General features: G+C 41.9%; 2 protein-coding genes across 2 annotated transcripts; both read right to left on the reverse strand.

The window, feature by feature from the left end:
• Positions 1-293: 293 nt before the first annotated feature.
• On the reverse strand, positions 294-3677 carry LOC127765251 (protein SHORT HYPOCOTYL IN WHITE LIGHT 1-like). Its single transcript, XM_052290114.1, has 3 exons — positions 3222-3677; positions 3037-3102; positions 294-901 (listed from the first exon to the last, which is right to left on the reverse strand). Exons 1-3 carry the CDS (start codon positions 3615-3617, stop codon positions 746-748), a joined length of 618 nt encoding a protein of 205 aa, XP_052146074.1. The 5' UTR covers positions 3618-3677; the 3' UTR covers positions 294-745.
• A 2233-nt stretch (positions 3678-5910) lies between these two features.
• LOC127767277 (uncharacterized) lies at positions 5911-15171 on the reverse strand. The gene is made up of 13 exons (XM_052292554.1): positions 13941-15171; positions 12125-12242; positions 11638-11731; positions 10244-10375; positions 7890-8061; positions 7653-7747; positions 7425-7571; positions 7277-7342; positions 7123-7191; positions 6954-7016; positions 6675-6863; positions 6501-6594; positions 5911-6414 (listed from the first exon to the last, which is right to left on the reverse strand). Exons 1-13 carry the CDS (start codon positions 15112-15114, stop codon positions 6395-6397), a joined length of 2433 nt encoding a protein of 810 aa, XP_052148514.1. The 5' UTR covers positions 15115-15171; the 3' UTR covers positions 5911-6394.
• Between the last annotated feature and the right edge of the window lie 1690 nt (positions 15172-16861).

The raw sequence follows: 16861 nt of genomic DNA on the forward strand, positions 1-16861 counted from the left end.
CAAACCGTTGCAATTGCAGCCATAAAAATGAAGCACGAAAATCAAACGGGCACGCCGACGAAGAAAAATGCCCGAATGAGCAACGAAAAGCCAGGACGAAACCGAAGATCCGACAACCTGTTGCCGATCAAAAGACAGTTGTCCGGCCCCATCGCCCCGGCATGATCTGAAGCTAATCCGGTTGTGGGGCTTCTATTTCAGGTTCGTTGCACATTTGCATCCCAGAACAATCACTTCAGAATTCAGGTATCAAACCAAAAGACGTACTACTTGATTCATATTTCTCTGAGAGATTCAAATGAAATCGAAATGATATTCACTTTTTAACCAAAAAGGTATCGTGCACCACCTTTCAATACAACAAACATGAGTTTTTCTACACCGGCTAGTTGTAACAGCATGGAACAATACATACACTAATAAGGACCGATACATCTCTTCAAGAAAAGAGTAGCAGAAAATGCATCACAGCAGCAGCTCTCATTCATCAGTGTGCTGGATTGTTTTACACGCGTATTAATCTTGTTCAGCTCAACCATCCCTCCTGCATTTGTGCAGAGGAAGAAAATTCCACTTATTCGACGAATACATGGGATTCCTTTTGTTCTTGTTCAACTCTGCTGTATAGCAACAGCTGTTGGCAGTTGGTGCTGAACTGGTAGCATGCTGTCTTAACAGTGAGAAAAGGTTTACTGATGATCCCTTTGGTGCAAAGTGTATGTATGTAGTCAAGGAAATCAAATGATTAGCCAGCAGTCTGTACTCTGCTCCATCGGTTGTCATCATTATCAATCTGGCGAATATAGCTATATCGGTTTTCTCTTATGTAAGTCACTCCAGACCATATTCCACGAACAAGAAGGATGCTCACGAACACCATACTTCCAAATGTGCACACCACCTGAGCACAAACAATATAAACAGTTACTGAAGGAAAGGCATGGCACTAGAAGACAGTGTGTAGGGGTGTCAGTTGAAGAGAGTAACAGTCAGTACTCAGTAGCCCTGCTTGAGAACCAGGGTGTAGTTTAAGCTTGTATGCAATTATAAGGGTTAGGACCGTACGATTTACACCCCACACCCACCCGCCCTGCGCGAACTACACTACAATACCGGACATTTGACACCTCCAAGCTATTGAATCTGGACAAATTACCCCCCTGGCAAAAAACGGAGTGGTTTTGATACTACATGGTGTTAATTTGGTCACATGGCAATCCACTCAGCAAGATTATGAAATAATTTTACAAAATCCGACTGTCCCCATTTGCCAGCATATATTCCTTCTTACCCCTTCTCTCTCTCTTGGATCCAGGCGACATCGCCATCTACTCCTTGCAGCCACCACCTTGGCCTCTCTGCTCACTGCCTTCAGATCGACGGAAGGAAGGGGAAGGCAAGCGACAGGAGTGGAGGGAGGGGAAGCGACGGAGGACAATGGCACGACCTCGTGGAGGATAGCGGTGGACCGAGCTCATCCAGAAGGGGAAGCCCACCAGACGCCGGGGGTTGGGGTGGGTATGGGATCAAACTTGACAGCAGTAGCAGTAGGCTCTTTCTCTACTAAACAGAATTCATAATTTCACTAAAGAGAATCATCTTAATAAGACGAACCATTTCCATCTATTATCAATAGGAAATGTTACAACGAATAAAAAACTCGTATTCCAAAAGCACCAGAGGTAAATCACATGACCAAACTACCAGAATGCTAAGAAATGAAATTTGCTGAAAGTGTCAGTGCAAAAGAATACAAGATTCATTCTCATTTGGTCTGAATTCATCCATCGAAAACGCCATTATAAGCATTAAGTAATCTCATGATTCTAAACTACTTGTATGTCTCCCAGAAACAAACTTGTACTTGTAATGCATGTGGAGTATTTGTTATTTCATCACAATTTTTTTTTATAATTTTCTGAATTGAAAGCATAACTGTTTATTGATCATAAGCATGACTCCAATCAAAGAGTAGACAATCAATAAGGAATGATTGAACCATGTGCTGATGTGCACCATTCCCTACTCTGAGTATATATGCACATTATTATATACTCTGTACTAGAACATGTTTTTGTTTTATGCTCAAAACTGGGAGCAAGCATCTAGTACAAGGGAAAAGAGGGCATCACTTCAACAAAGTGAGGATTCTCATCTACACGTGACAGTTAGAGAAAAGGACAATCTTTTTTGTGGTATCATATACACTTGTCTGGTTCTCATCCATGTTCATCAAACTTGGTTGACCAAAATTTGAAAACCAAATTTACGAGACATCAGAATGAAGGGAAAAAACTCAAATCAAACATTTAAAAGTGTCATATCAGCATGTAATCAGACACTGATTGTCTTCTTCACTCTCTAAGCGAATGACAACAAAGGTAGAACACCCATTTGTTCTCTGGACATACATGAAATTCAGAAGCATGCACAATGTTTGTTCTCTGGACATATAATGTTATTCCATTATATGTCACTGTTAGTATCAGCGGAGGAGCCAAGCCCCAGCAACCGTGGCTGGTCTCCAGGCTCTGCAATCAGCACATGAGCAAGACAGCACTCCATCAATTACTACTTGATCTGCTGGTTCGAATGGGAGCCAAACCAACCAAGCAAACTACTTGATATGCCGGTTTGAATGTTTGCTGCACGAGGGTCAAACCGACACAACTCTAAGCTAGCACTCATCACCACATTTGTCAGGATGATAATAGCCCCATAGTCTAGCCCATTGGCAATAGACAGCCATCATCTCAACGATATAATCTCTCGTACGTACTGGTTTTGCTCTTCCTAAATCACAACTTGGCAGCTGTCGGTTTTGCTTGCGTTCATAGTATATGGTCTATGGAAGTATGGAGCTATACTGATTTTTTATGTACTTGTTATACATCACTAGGTTTGACCAGGCTCAAGAAAATTCCTGAATCCTCCACTGGATAGTATCACAGTGTAACACTTAGTAGTTCATATCAAGGGCATGATCACAATCAACTCACAATTTTGAAACAAGCCTCAGACGAATGAATTGCTCACCTCAAGTAGCCCCTTTAGGACCCATAGAAACGTGAGAACAAGCACGCCGTTGACCGAGAACTTCACCTGCACAAGCATAAACTAAACACATCAAGGCCAGATCACACAATACAGAGAAGGATCCGCTCAATTTGAACAAGAAGAAGATTGAAACCAAAGGGGAGAAACGGAAGGGTTGAACGGACCAGCTCAGCGGGGACGGAAGGCGGCAGCACGGACCTGGCGGCGCGGCGCGCGCGGCGGGAGACCTTCCTGAACACCGAGTGCAGGAAGCGGACCAGGAGGTCCAGGCTGCGGTCCTCGTCGTCGTCGTCGTCGTCGTTGTCGTCATCCTCCTCCCCCGCGTCGTCGTCGTCCTCTTCCCTGCCGTCCCGGTAGGACGCGGCGGCGCCCGAGAGGTCGCCGACCCAGGGGCGGGCGTCCGGGACGACGACGACGGCGTCGGGGTGGCGGCGGCGGGCGGCGCGGAGGAGGCGGATCGGTGGCAAGGGGCGGAGGTGGCGAGGGGAGGGGTGGAGGTGGCGGGGGGAGGAGGAAGGGGCCGGGAGGAGAGGAGGGAGGAGGGAGGCGGTGGTCGCCATGGGAGGCAGCTGCGATTGGAAAGCAGGTGTGTTTTTTTCTTCCTTTTTTTTATCTCTATACTTTTTTCAGGCTCTTTACAGTTACTCTCGGTCACAGTCTCACAGAGTGAGCGTGGTGAAACGGCTGATTACTCGTAGGCAAAAACGAGAGAGATAATTAGGCTACGATTAATTAAGTATCAAAATTTTAAAACTTAAGAATTATATTTATTTTTTATTTTAAAGTATTTGCTATAATAAAGTTTCCGTATGAAATACATCGATTAAAAGTTTAAAATATGTGCTAACGAAAAAGATAAGAAAGCAGCTAAATCGAAAAGCAGTTTAAAACGGACACCACCATTATTTGTTTTTACTAGCCAAGAGCCTGTGTGTTGCAACGAAAAACAAATTGAGCTTGTAGTTTATCAAGTCAGTTATGCACGTATTTAGTACAAGCAGTACCTTTATGATTTTTCTTATTGAATAAGTATGTGATTTCAAAATTTAGGGAGAGCTAGCAGTGAAACAGGATGACTCATTGGAGGATAGTATATCTCTCCTATCATAAAAGTTGAAAATATTTTTGCCGGTATTTTGATACGTCATTCGTATTTGAGTCAGTTTTTAAGTTCTTTCATTTTTAGAAATACATATCCATGTTTGAGTTGGATTTTAAGCTTGATTCCTTTAATTGAAAATGTTTTATGGTATTTTGGTACGTCATCCGTATTTGAGTCGGTTTTAATTTTCTTTCGTTTTTCGAAATACATATATGTATTTGAGTTGGATTTTAAGCTTGTTTCCTTTTGGAAGTATAAAATGAGTCATATAAGAAATTTTTTTAAAAAAAAAACTCACATGCTAACTTGAGATGAAATACAGATTTCTAATTGCAGCTCATGATTTTCTGAAAAAATATCCAAGTGAATTCCCACAATGAATTTTATCCTAGTTATGACAATAATAGAATTAAAATAGCATTTACCCGTTGCAACGCACGGGCATTTTTTCTAGGAATAATATAAATTGTGGGATCCAAATATTAGTGGTAGGGGTGAATGATAGAATGGACACCACCATTACTAGTAGTATAGATAACAACTTTCCAGTATCCTTATCTAAGTTGAAGCCAGATTAAAGGCTCCTTTGATTTGATTTATAGGGGAACATAGAAAAATTAAAGAATTTCAATCTTAAAAAGAAAATCCTAAGAAAACCTTTGAAACAAAATATTATCATTTTCTTTAAAATTTCTATAGAATGGGTAATTCTATGAAGATTGTGGAAGAAGTTAGCAAAAATTTCCAACTCTTGAAGAATTTTCTTTAAGACTTATCTCTCTAATTCTATTCCTATGTTTTTTCTATGGTCTATTCAAACGATCATTTCTATATGTTTATATGTTTTGCACATATATTTCTATCCAAATTCTATGTTTTCTTATTTCCCTTTTTTTTTCAATCCCAAACTTTTATACTTGAGGCTTGAAAACAAACATTTTTTTCCTCCTAAATCCTAAAAAACCTGTACATACAATAATAACTATATGTCAAATAATCAATTCATTAGCAAATGGTACCTACTTGTTTTAATCACGTCCTATTTCAATTTTTGAAACCTAATTTTAGAATTAAATCATTTTCCTCGCTTTCGATTCTTACCATAAGATTTGGACCACTGAAAGTGAAACTACAAACGTCTTACCCTATATTTTATCTTACTCCGGCCATGTTTTTCGGCTTATAGGTATTATTAGATGAATGGGTGAATCTGATCGAGTTTATGACCATTATTCGGTGGCACAAATAAAAAAATTAAATATTAGAAAAGTTGATGATTTGATTTAAAAGAAGTTTACCAAGAAATGTTGATAAAAATGTCTTTTTTTCAGAAAATGTATTGTTTAGGAGCTTGGAGAACATGTATGCAATAATCCATAATTCGTAAGCAATCAAGATCTATCCTAAGCCCCCATTTGAATCACTCGCTGTTTTATATTACTTTGTTTTTTAGGAGTTTTGTCTTTAAGTGTATCTTTGATGGTATAGTTTAACATCATAACATTTACCTTTTTAGATTCTCTATAAAAATACTTTCATGATATACATTTTGTATGTTGTTAAAATATACATATTTCTATAAGTAGAGATCAAAGATAGAAACATTTGACTCAAGACAAACCAGAATGACAAATAATTTGAAATTGAGCAAACAGATGAAATGTAAATAAACATCGATGGACAATCTACTTATTTATTTTTAATGATAAATTGAATATTATATATTATAACCTACCCCGCATGTCTTAAAAATAGCAACCTACGATCAGATTAAACACAATCTAGGTCCAAATTCGTGATCTTAGGAGTAATGTTTAATCCAGTTGTAGTTCCTATATTTTGAAATAAAGGGAGTAATAAATAGGTTAGCACAAGTAGTCTAAACAAATTCGTTGTAAAAAGTTTTTTTTTTAAGAAATCGTAGCAAAAATTTTATGGCAATAATCCAAGTAGACCCATTTGCCACCAAACCCAGTTACACAACCAATCCAAGCAGAAACAGTACAACACACCAAATCTCAAACTTTCATCTTTTCGATTAGTCAAACTGTACAATGATTAGGCTACAGAGTTTTCCTCGAGAACTTCGACGACCACCAAACTCGCTCACCCCAATGGAAACCTGTGTGCAGCCTTTGCAAACCTGAAAGAGTGCATCCCTCCATTAGCAGTCCAACGCGCGATCATTTCAGGACTTTCAGGCGTGTCAATTGTTCATCACCAGCTGCTGACTAGCTACTCCACTTTCATCGAATCTGCAGCATCACGATCGCCAGAATTTCAGCTGCAGAAGAAATGTATTTAAAAAAAGCAAGTAGGGCAGTGGAGCTCTGAAAAATACCAGAGTTCTCTAAGCTACTGGTGCCAGCGGCGTCTGAAGCGAAACCGGCCGGAGCAATGTTGCGAAGTTCCTCGTCCCAGATGAGGCCTCTCTGCTGCAGCAAAGAAAACATGAATAACTCTCGGCTGTTCTGAAGGATTTGAACTACTGTATTCACTGGAGTTAGATGTAGACCTGAGGAAACGAAGCCAAGTGAGCGGCCCTTGCCAAATGAACATCTGCGGGATTTGGGACACACACACTCCCGTACAAGCCAGGAGGTGAGAGGCATTGCTGAGCCGCCCTGTAAAGGTTAGGATGGGCATTGCTCAATTGCGGGCTGCATCCCAGAAATGCGGAGCGAGCATCTTGTGAACAAAGGATCTGTATGGCAGTGAAAAAGAAAGGATCAAGGTGTAGCAATGGTGATAGATGAGTTATTTGTTCTTCAGAGTTGGAGTTTTTTCATCTTACATCTTGCAGGTCGAGGTCAGAGTTCAACTCAGGACTGATTGTCGAGAGCTTCATCGAGAGGAACTGCAAAACCCGGCACGGATAAGCACTTCATGGATAGTTCAGTCAGTGATTGGCATTGAGAAGTGTAAATTCTTGTTGACAAGATATGTAATTTCGGGACACTTACCTCTACCTGTCGCTGCAGAGACTGGACGTAGTTTATGATCTCGTCGAGCATCATGGCCTTCCCTGTAATCTGCTTTGTCAAGAGCAACATGTTCACACAGGTTAGAGCACACCACACCATCACAGACTCAAAGAGTTATTGATTTCGTTGCTACCTTGTTGCATCCTGGGACGAGGTCCTGCAGAAGCTTCATCCTTTCGTTTATCTTCTCCCTTCGAAACTGCATTCAGATGGTGAAGCTGTGTGAGCAAGAAAATCTATACACAGAAAGATCTTCCATTAATGTTGGAGAGATCAATTACTCTTTCTGCAAGGCTGTGGCTGTTGGTCGCCTGGCCGCGTTTTGCCCGGACATGCACGTACTCCTCCCTGCTAGCGTCAGCATCACCCGCCTTCTCTCCGGCATGCTCCATGCTGAGTTCTCTCTGAGGCATTTCACCGGTTTCCTCCTGCAGTAGTACGATTTTCACGATGAAACGTGCTCCCACCCGATGAAGCTAAGCAAAGAGAGCTTCTAATTAACTTGTTACTTGGGAATGTAGCGATGAACTGCCCTCGCCTGAGCCCTTCCTTTTACTGCCCTTCAAACACTTGTCAATGCTCATGTTTCTACTTAGCTGAGTATCTGGGGAGTTGGAACACGGAAACTGTAATAGTTAGGAACTTCACAAATTAAGAAACTGTGGTTATCTAATTGAAAAAAAAAAAAAGAGGAGGATAATGTGGTTATCCTTGAAAATAGAACATAGGTAACGAGAGAGACATACCGCCGGTAGGATTGTAAAACTGAATCCCCTCTTGCAAACTTGCATTATGCACAGGAAAAAGGATAGGCTCGTCGAAGTCCATGGCAAGGTCAAGCGAAGCAAGCTGGTTAGCTCCGACCGCGAAACAATGCCCTTGGCTGCTTGCAGCAGCACTGCAGGGAGGGGAATACATCTGCAGAAGAAACGATGATCAATCACATGATGACCATTATATCACAACTCTCTGAGATAAGTCATCTAGTGTGTACTAGATTAGATAGATGCTAGTTCCCAACTCCCAAGAACATACATATGAAGAAATTAAACAAGCCACCAACCTTGTGCCTGATACTTGATCTCAGGGTGATATTGCAATCATTTTAAGAAATGCGTGATGGCCTTCTAAATTGTCAGCTTTGACAAGTGAATGGGCTTTACTTAAAGGGTAGGGTAGATCGGGAGCTGTGGCAGTCAATTTCTTGCAAGGCTCAACAAGGAACAACTAACCTTGCAGCCTTACATAAAGATTGTCCAAAGTGAAAAGTTAAGTAAGCCTAATGCAATAGACAAACGCAAGGGCAAAGGTGGAAACCACAGTCCTGGAATAGAATTGTCGGTACTGCTAACAACCATGCACCAGCTGGATCACATCCATGAATCAGAATAAAATTCTCTGAATTAAGATAAATTGCAGGTGGTACTGTAAAATGAAGACCAAACCAAAGAACAGATGCTATTGTCATCCACTGTATGGGCCAGCCCAGAATAAGGTTAATGATTAATTAATGAACCAGATCCATCTTTGCTTAAAGCCTTAAACCCTCTTAAATTTTGTACTACTGGATTAATACCCTTCTTCACCATTTTTTTCTGATAAACCCGACTTACAAGTTTTTAGTTTCAAAGTCTTATTCTTAACATGTTCAACAATTCTTGCATAAAAGGAGAAAAGGGAACCCACCTTTCAGTGGCAGTGCCTAGATGTAAGGCGTCGTTTCAAGTGTGGTAATTAATGTTACAGACTAAACCTTAGTCCTCTCTTTTTAATTTGTAATTAAACGAAATCTCCAACACAAAGACTCAGATTGCGTACTCAGATTGCGTATTCACTGGGGTGGATGTGAGGCTAGAGGTAACAAGGACAGAAGGTTAGTTGTTACACAGTTCAAACTGTCGCTCTGAAATCTGAATGGAAATGTCAGAAGTTCGTTCTGTAGAATCAGATCCACAGAACAACAAAGACAGCAACAGCTAAGAAAGTGCAAAGCTTCGATGAAATCATCAGAGAAACCAGGGAAGTGATTAGGTTCTATGATCGATAAAAGTTAAAAAGAGAGCTGATTGTTATCAGTAGCAAAGCAGAGGGATTCTTCGGCTCTCAACAGTGAGTATCGTACATACCATCATCCGAATTTGGTGCTGGCACTGTAAATGATCTGTCAAGCACGACAATGACTGCCCGATTTTACACAGGCTGTCGACACTTCGTACTACTCACCAATTCAGAGCTTCTACCATGACAGTTTAAGGGCTATCTCGAAATTCAGAAGGGAGAAATTGATTGATCCCAGATGCAAGGACAAGGGTTAGTACAACGTTGAAACTTCTCCCCTTTCTTTAATGTGTAGATTGAGGAGAGGCAAAAGGACTTGGATGGAGCACAGAAACCGTTCAGTAAAAAGGCTGTTGGCACTTAATGAGCAAACAGCTAATAATGTTCTTGTGCTGTAGTTTCATCAAGGGAAAAAACAATGCACTGTCTACAAAGAAACTATTCTGCCAAAATGCATAAAATTGATGTAGAAAATATTGAACAAGATATAGATTTAGGATGGAAGGGGAGAGTTCTTATTACCAGTCGGGGGTGAGGGCTGCTGCCACTTTCTCTGCTCCACCTCTCTTGATCAGAGGTGTTAGTTACTCACCAGCCTATGGTAGAACGAATAGTGTTCACCATGTAGTGGCTGCATGCAGAGACATGTGGCTAGGACAGGAGGGGTGAAATAAAAGATACTAGAAGGCCACCACTGCTGCTTCCACCAGCTTCCCAGTGTCTTTATTTGATTACACCTCGGTGTAAGCATAGCAGAAGTACAACTTCCCTTCATGAAGAAGACTAGTTGCACATTTGCAGATTTCCATTGCCACAAGATTATCCTATCCACCTTGGCTTAAAAATGGGTCCTGGTTAGGCCTTCTTCAACAAGCAATACCTGTTAGTATATTACTTGTGTTGCATAAGGATAAGGTCCAGCATGCTACTAGTAGCAGATGAGAGAGCAAAAGGCAAAGCTCAAAGCAGGGTGCCCAAGTGTCAATCGTAGCAGTTCATCACTGTGCTGTTTCACTTCAAGAGGCTTTGGAATCTGGAGTACATTGCCACCATCTTTTGCTGATGCTGAAGCTTGAGTTGTTGAGCAGCAGGCACCAGCAGATGGCGGAAGCTGGTAAGGATTGATTGGCAGTGGAATAATACAGTCAAAGTGAATGCCTGCTGCAGGAGCATCCTGCCAGCGGCAGGCAGACGTGTGTTGGCAGCGAATTGGATTCTTGTACTTACTCCGCTGAGGCTGCCTGTAGCTTGTGCAGTATCAGCCAGCTATCTGTAGGAGTACTATTGTTCCGAGGCTAACAGAACTGGATGCGTGAATTGAGCTGGGTCGCTGGGATGCAGTATCGCTTCAGGTCCTCCACTGCAATGCAATAGCCTTTCAATAATAGCACAGGCTGAGAACGTAAAACATACTGTATGCAGGACAAAGTTGAATGTGAAACAGAAGAATTCGGGTTTACAGGACTATTGGTAAAAGGAACAATGAGGAAAATATATAAGGCTGCGTATGAACGGTAGTTGCCACATAACTGAAACTCAAATGCTGTATTTGGCACGGAACTGAAACTAAATACTTTTCATAGAGCAGCCAAAGTTCATGGAACCACAGAGTAACGTTTAACCATAATTTAGATCACCAATCATAGCATTGAGATATCCTGGCAGTAAAACACTCAAATTCTTACCCATTTGGATTTATAAACTCTTTCTTCCCATACTCCTTCCCCCACAATCTTTTCAGTGCACCAAGCCACAAGCAAAGAGTACTCCCCTTACTGAAAGTTGTAGCTTTTCTTGGACTCCGTGACACTCCGTACAGCTCCCATTTGAGTATCGTAACGGTGGTTCAGTCTCAGTCCAAAGAGAAGTGATCAAAAAGTTAAATCTCATGAAAGATATTTCATGGTTTAATTATGCAACATAAAGACAGATGAGTCCAATAGTCAATAGAACATGTGTAGGCAAAGTAGATAGATGCACGCCTACACCAAAAAAGTGATCTTTCTCCCTGCGGTCAATATAAAGCCCACTTTAAGAAAATGGAGCAATCTTTGGCCCCCCAGGTCTAAGACTCCAATGGACTATGGAGAGAGAAGAGCTATATGGTTCACTCAACCATCATAGCCTCAAGAAAAATATGGTATGGGAACATCAATGTCGAGTTGCTTCAGAAGTCCATGGAAAACCATTATTGATTGTTATATATCGTTTTACAAAGAAACTATCCATTTTTGCCTTTAGTCATAACTCAAATATCTCAAAAGGTTCAGGCGTTCAGCTGATTATATATGTATAGTGAGAAATGTTGATAATTCAAGTAGTGACTGCAGTGTAAATGTGAAGCTTCTGTATAAAATCAAGAACTTTATTGTCATATAGATCCTGCAACACATATTCACTTAGGACAAAAGACTAAAATCTCTTAAAAAATTATACCTGAACCAAATCAACCAAATGATACCACAGCAAACTCAACCCAATAGTGATGTACTGGCAAAGTAGGGAATGGAAGACTAATATAATAAGCCACCTATTGCGAAGGAAAAATAAAAGTAAAAGCAAATACTACAGTCAGATTCATAAAGTGGTGCATCGACAACCAAGAAAATAAACCATATTCGTAAGTCGAAGTGAAAAAAAAAAAGGATGACTCCTTTATTCTCCTTTATCATAAAACAAGTACGCGCAACCAAAAATGGATATGTTAGGAGGAAGCATCAGTTGGAGAAATCCAATTGAGATGCAAGCCACGAGAATATTGACGATCTGCGAAACATTGTACAAAATAAAGTAACAGACAAACACAAAAAGGACACAAAGGGAATAAGAAATTAACTTAGGCATGCAGGTAACATAACAACTATTCAGAATATTTCTAGAAAGAAATAAATAGTTCCCCAGAGTGCTTATATATATTACTCACCTACCAGGTTGTGTGACGGGCTTCTGCATATAATTACCACGGGTATACTTATCAGCTAGTACGATATCCTTCCTTTGGTCAGAGTAAATGCATTTACACATCATACAACCGCATGTATCTGATCATCAAGACACAAGTTTCAGAATCATGTTCCTGCTAAATACAATTACAATAATAAGGAAATGACAATCAGTCATATTGTTTTAAACTGATAATGTTTCAGTCATGTTCCTGCTAAAAGTATCCCCAGGGAACAGATTGCTCCAGCCCCAAGTACTGATAATGTATTTGATTTTAAAAAATCCACTAAATGTCACATACGTGTGCACAACCAAAAGTCCTTGCACTGAAAGCTTGATCAAAACAAAAGCAAACAGTGGTCATAGTTTCATAGAAGCTTTTTATCAAACACAGATAATGTATAGCATTAACTAATGCATTTAAACAGGGCAGCTCGGTTTCAGCAATATATAGAAGGAAACAATTGATTCGTGTAATCACAAAATAATATATACAATGAAAATCAGGTAGAAACTTACAAACCATAGGTAAAACCTGGTGTAAGAGAAACCTGCCACAGGATTTGCTCGATAGTATGTCTTAACAACATATCATCCTCGCCTTGTATGCTATTTCTTATCTATACATGTTTGTAGTGCAGCTCAACAAATTCTTACTAGATTTATTGCCAAATACAAAAATTCTAAGGTATTATCTGTTTGCTAATTCGTTTGGCACCAGTGGTTATAGTCTCGTGATAAGTCTATTGATCTGTTCCTGATATATGTTCACCTTTTCCTTCTTTGTTTTCAGACCATATGCTGCCCAAGTTAATCGCACTAGCTTAGACATTGATTAATGAGTACAGCCTATCCAATTTGTTTGTCCTTCTTTGTAGGATAGCAGTTTTGCACGATTCAGTATGGAGGCTACAACCCGTGAGGCTACAACCCCCCACGAACATAAAAATAACAAAATAATATGCATAAGTTGCCATAGCACAAAAGGCAAGCAAGTATTCCAAATTATCGGAATATGGGATGAACATATCTTTTCATAGCATATAAAACGAAAAGAACAAAGAGATGATAAGGACAATACTTTTCTTTTACCAAAGAAAGACACCACCTGCTTCCAGTTATTTCACGCAAACTTTAGAAACAAGTGACAGTTTCAATCTCATCAGCAGATCATGATGGTATATAACATGACCAGTATCTTGTTTCTCCATTGATGGATGAAATAATCAGATTGACTAAAGGCATCCAACAAATGAGACTTACAAGTTACAAGTGTTTGAAATGCATATTGTAGCACAGAGAATTAAACAGACAATACTTTACCATGATTAAGGCATGCATAACACTGGTACTACAAGAAAATATAGGATATATCAACAAAGAAAGAAAAGATTACGAGTACAGTAATACAGTTAACAACTGAACATGCATAAAGTGCCAACTATAAAATATGTACAATATGTTATATGTAGCTTTTCAGATGAAATATTCTTAACATACTAGCAAAACCCACGAAATGACTTAACCAAGAAAGTTGCGATGGTGTCCACCAAAACTGCAGCTGGGTGAGATGTTCCTGCGCTGATTTCCAAAGCTGCGCCCAAGGAGATTGGGATGCCCGATAAACGGGAGCATGTCTGAATCCCCACCAATCACCGGAAAGCCATGTGGACTATAAGGATTACCCCAGCCATAGTTAAAAAAAGGACTGGGCCTCTTCTGGCCCTTATTGTTAGAAACCTTCCAGGCTGCTCCAAACCTTTCCTTCCAGTTCCTGCCCACCTGAGAACTCTCACCTTGAGTATTGAACTCCATCTCACACTTCTTCTTCCAAAGATTATCATCTGCAGCAAGATCCCTCAATTCCTTGCACGTGCATTGAACCCTTGCAAGATCCACCCCAGGAACAAACTCCAGGACCTTTGCCTTGACATCACCTGGCAGCGCCATCAAGCACGGTGGCAAGCTCAAATTGTTCAGTTGACACAACGATATCATCAGAGGCAAGCACATCTCATCCTTCAGGACCCTCCACAGCTCATGAATTTCCCTCTCCTCTGCTGTGCTCACCTCATCACTATCCAAGTACAACAAAGGCGCAAGCTCCGGCAGCTCCAAGCACAACCTTCGCACCCCCGATGTTGCCCCAGGCACATGCCCATACACCATCATAAAATTCCCCATCAAGGAGTAGTTCAGCACTGCCACCATCCCCTCCTCAACCGCAGGTAACGCTTCTACAAGCTCTGGCAGGGTGTACTTCATCGATACGGGGACAAAAGAACCTGACGCCCAATTCTGTGGCAGCTGAAGGCAAGACCCCACCGGGTTTGCATAGAGGAAGCCGGCATCGAGCAAGACCGCATGCAGCGCCACGACAAGGCGACAGATGACGGTTCCATCCGCACCACCGACATTCTCCATCTCTCTCTTCGTAGCCCCGACGACGAGACTCGACTTGCTCTTGATCACGGCGAAGGCCTCCGCCATCACCACATCCGGTGGAGGATGATGCGGATCGGATGCGACAGGTAAGCCAGGATTCGTGCACAAAGCTTGCGGCATCGACGAGGAGCTACCAGACTCCACAGGAGATTTGGTCGGGTCAGCAGCTCCCGCGATCGAGGGGACATCAGGGTTAGGGTTACGGGGCAGGGGTTGGGCCTGTGGCTGCGGCTGCGGCGGAGGCGAGGGCGACGGGAGGGGGGAGAGCGTGAAGTAGAGGAGATCACCGGACGCGAGCCCGAGGGCCGGGAGGGTAGCGGAGGGGTCGGGGGTGAGGAGCTCCTCGGAGCGGTTGAGGGTGAGGCGCACCGACTCGGCGGGCACGGGCTGCGCCGCGGACAGCTTGGTGGCGAGGAAGGCCTTGACGTCGGAGAGCGTGGCCGTGTCCGGCAGCTGCACGCGGTGGGTCTCGGCGGCGCCGCCGGCGCCGCCGCGCTGGTCCATGGATCGCAACCGAAGCTTCATGGCTCCTACTTTCGTGGAATCGTGGGGAATTTTTGCGAGTTGGATGGGCAGAGGCTGAAGCCGTGTCTACCCGAGATATGTCATCGGTATCTCAATGATATATGACATATAGAACCCTCATGAGTCAATGATACGTGGGTTAGGATGGCATATCTTAAATGTTGTAAAATTATAATGGAATGGTTACAATTTTCCCAATAATGGTTCTGAAGAGAGGAGGCAACCGTAGCTTTGGGCCGTAGGGTTACGTACGGGCTAGCTGATCTGATGGGCCGAATGGCCCATTTATGAAGCTAATGACTTCGGCTATAGGAATAAGTTCACTTTAGGTCTTAGTCTATGTCTGAAATTCGTTCCTTAACAACAAAACTTGATAACGCAACCTCCAATTTACAACACCAGCCAAACGAGGTCGCTCGGCACTACTTTTTTGTCCCCAGATTTGATTGACGTGTGGCACTTACGTTGCTTTTTTAACTAGAGGCTGGTTTGGTTTGAGGCCTAAATTAGGCTTACCAATATTTAGCAATTTCAATAGTGTATAGTGTCTATTTGGTTTAAAGTCAAATTTTGGCATGCCTAAGAAAATAGGCCATTTGAATAGTGAATTTAGGCTATTTTGGCTTCAATCCAAACACAATTTTGCCTTACCAAAATTAGTCATGCCAAAACTTGCTAAAATTTAGCACTAATAAAATTTGGTAAGGTCTATTTAGGCCACAAACCAAACCAACCCTAGGTCTTCATCCAACATGGTATGTTTTGTATATTTTTTATATTCAATTTTGCTATTTTTTTTGGGATCAAACTATCACGTAAGCGTCACGTAAATGCCAAGTGCGATGAAGACATAGTCAAAGAACCTACGTAGGCACCACGTCAACTAAAATCGAAGACAGTATTATCGAGGGATCTCGTTTGCATTACTTTTATAAGTTAGAGGACGAGTTGTATATTTTTATATAGTTTTGGTTAAGGACGAAAATCAGACTATACGCTAAATTGAGGGAACTAAAGGGAACTTGTTCCTCGGCTATACCAGCCAAACAGTGATGGGCTTTCAAGCCGGGTTCTTCTGTTTTCGGTCATGACAAACGGGGGCCCCTCTCGAAACAGAAAAAAGGAAAAAAGTTTTACTGGAAAAAAAAGGAAGAGATGAAACTTTGTGTCAAGTCACTGAATCTGTCCAGCGCGAGAAGGACATTGATAGACGTGTGGTGCGACGTGAAGCAGAAGGATAAACCTTCGTTTCTCACGAGCAACGCCAAAGGCAGAGGTAATCAAAGTGGTTGACCGTCTGGTCGCTGGCGGACCCAGACGCCATCTCGCCCGCGAGCAAACGCTTTTACGCATGGCGACACGGTTGGCGTACACGTACGGCTGGCGTACACGTACGGCTGACGTGCATCATGCATCACAGGCTGTGTTTATGTTTCCTCAGCCTCGATAGGACGAGCCAGGTAAATATGCAAATCTAAGCTCGATTAACCGGGCACCCCCGAGTTTTTGGTACGGTGTCAAAGTTTTCAGATCGTACTACTACTACTATAGTGCGGGCATAGAGATGCCAACTATTGATGACCGAACTGGTGACACGTGATTGTCTCAGTTTTTGGGGCAGATTTCAATTGCCACGGAACGAGCAGGAACTGTGAAGACAGACGAGGCACTCTTGAATCAATCACCGAACAAACAAAACGCTGTTCCCCCCTGTGAAAATCACGACTCCCGTTGCAACCCTCACACA

The sequence above is a fragment of the Oryza glaberrima genome, chromosome 3 (assembly GCF_000147395.1).
Source record: "Oryza glaberrima chromosome 3, OglaRS2, whole genome shotgun sequence".
NCBI classification, from domain to species: Eukaryota; Viridiplantae; Streptophyta; class Magnoliopsida; order Poales; family Poaceae; genus Oryza; species Oryza glaberrima.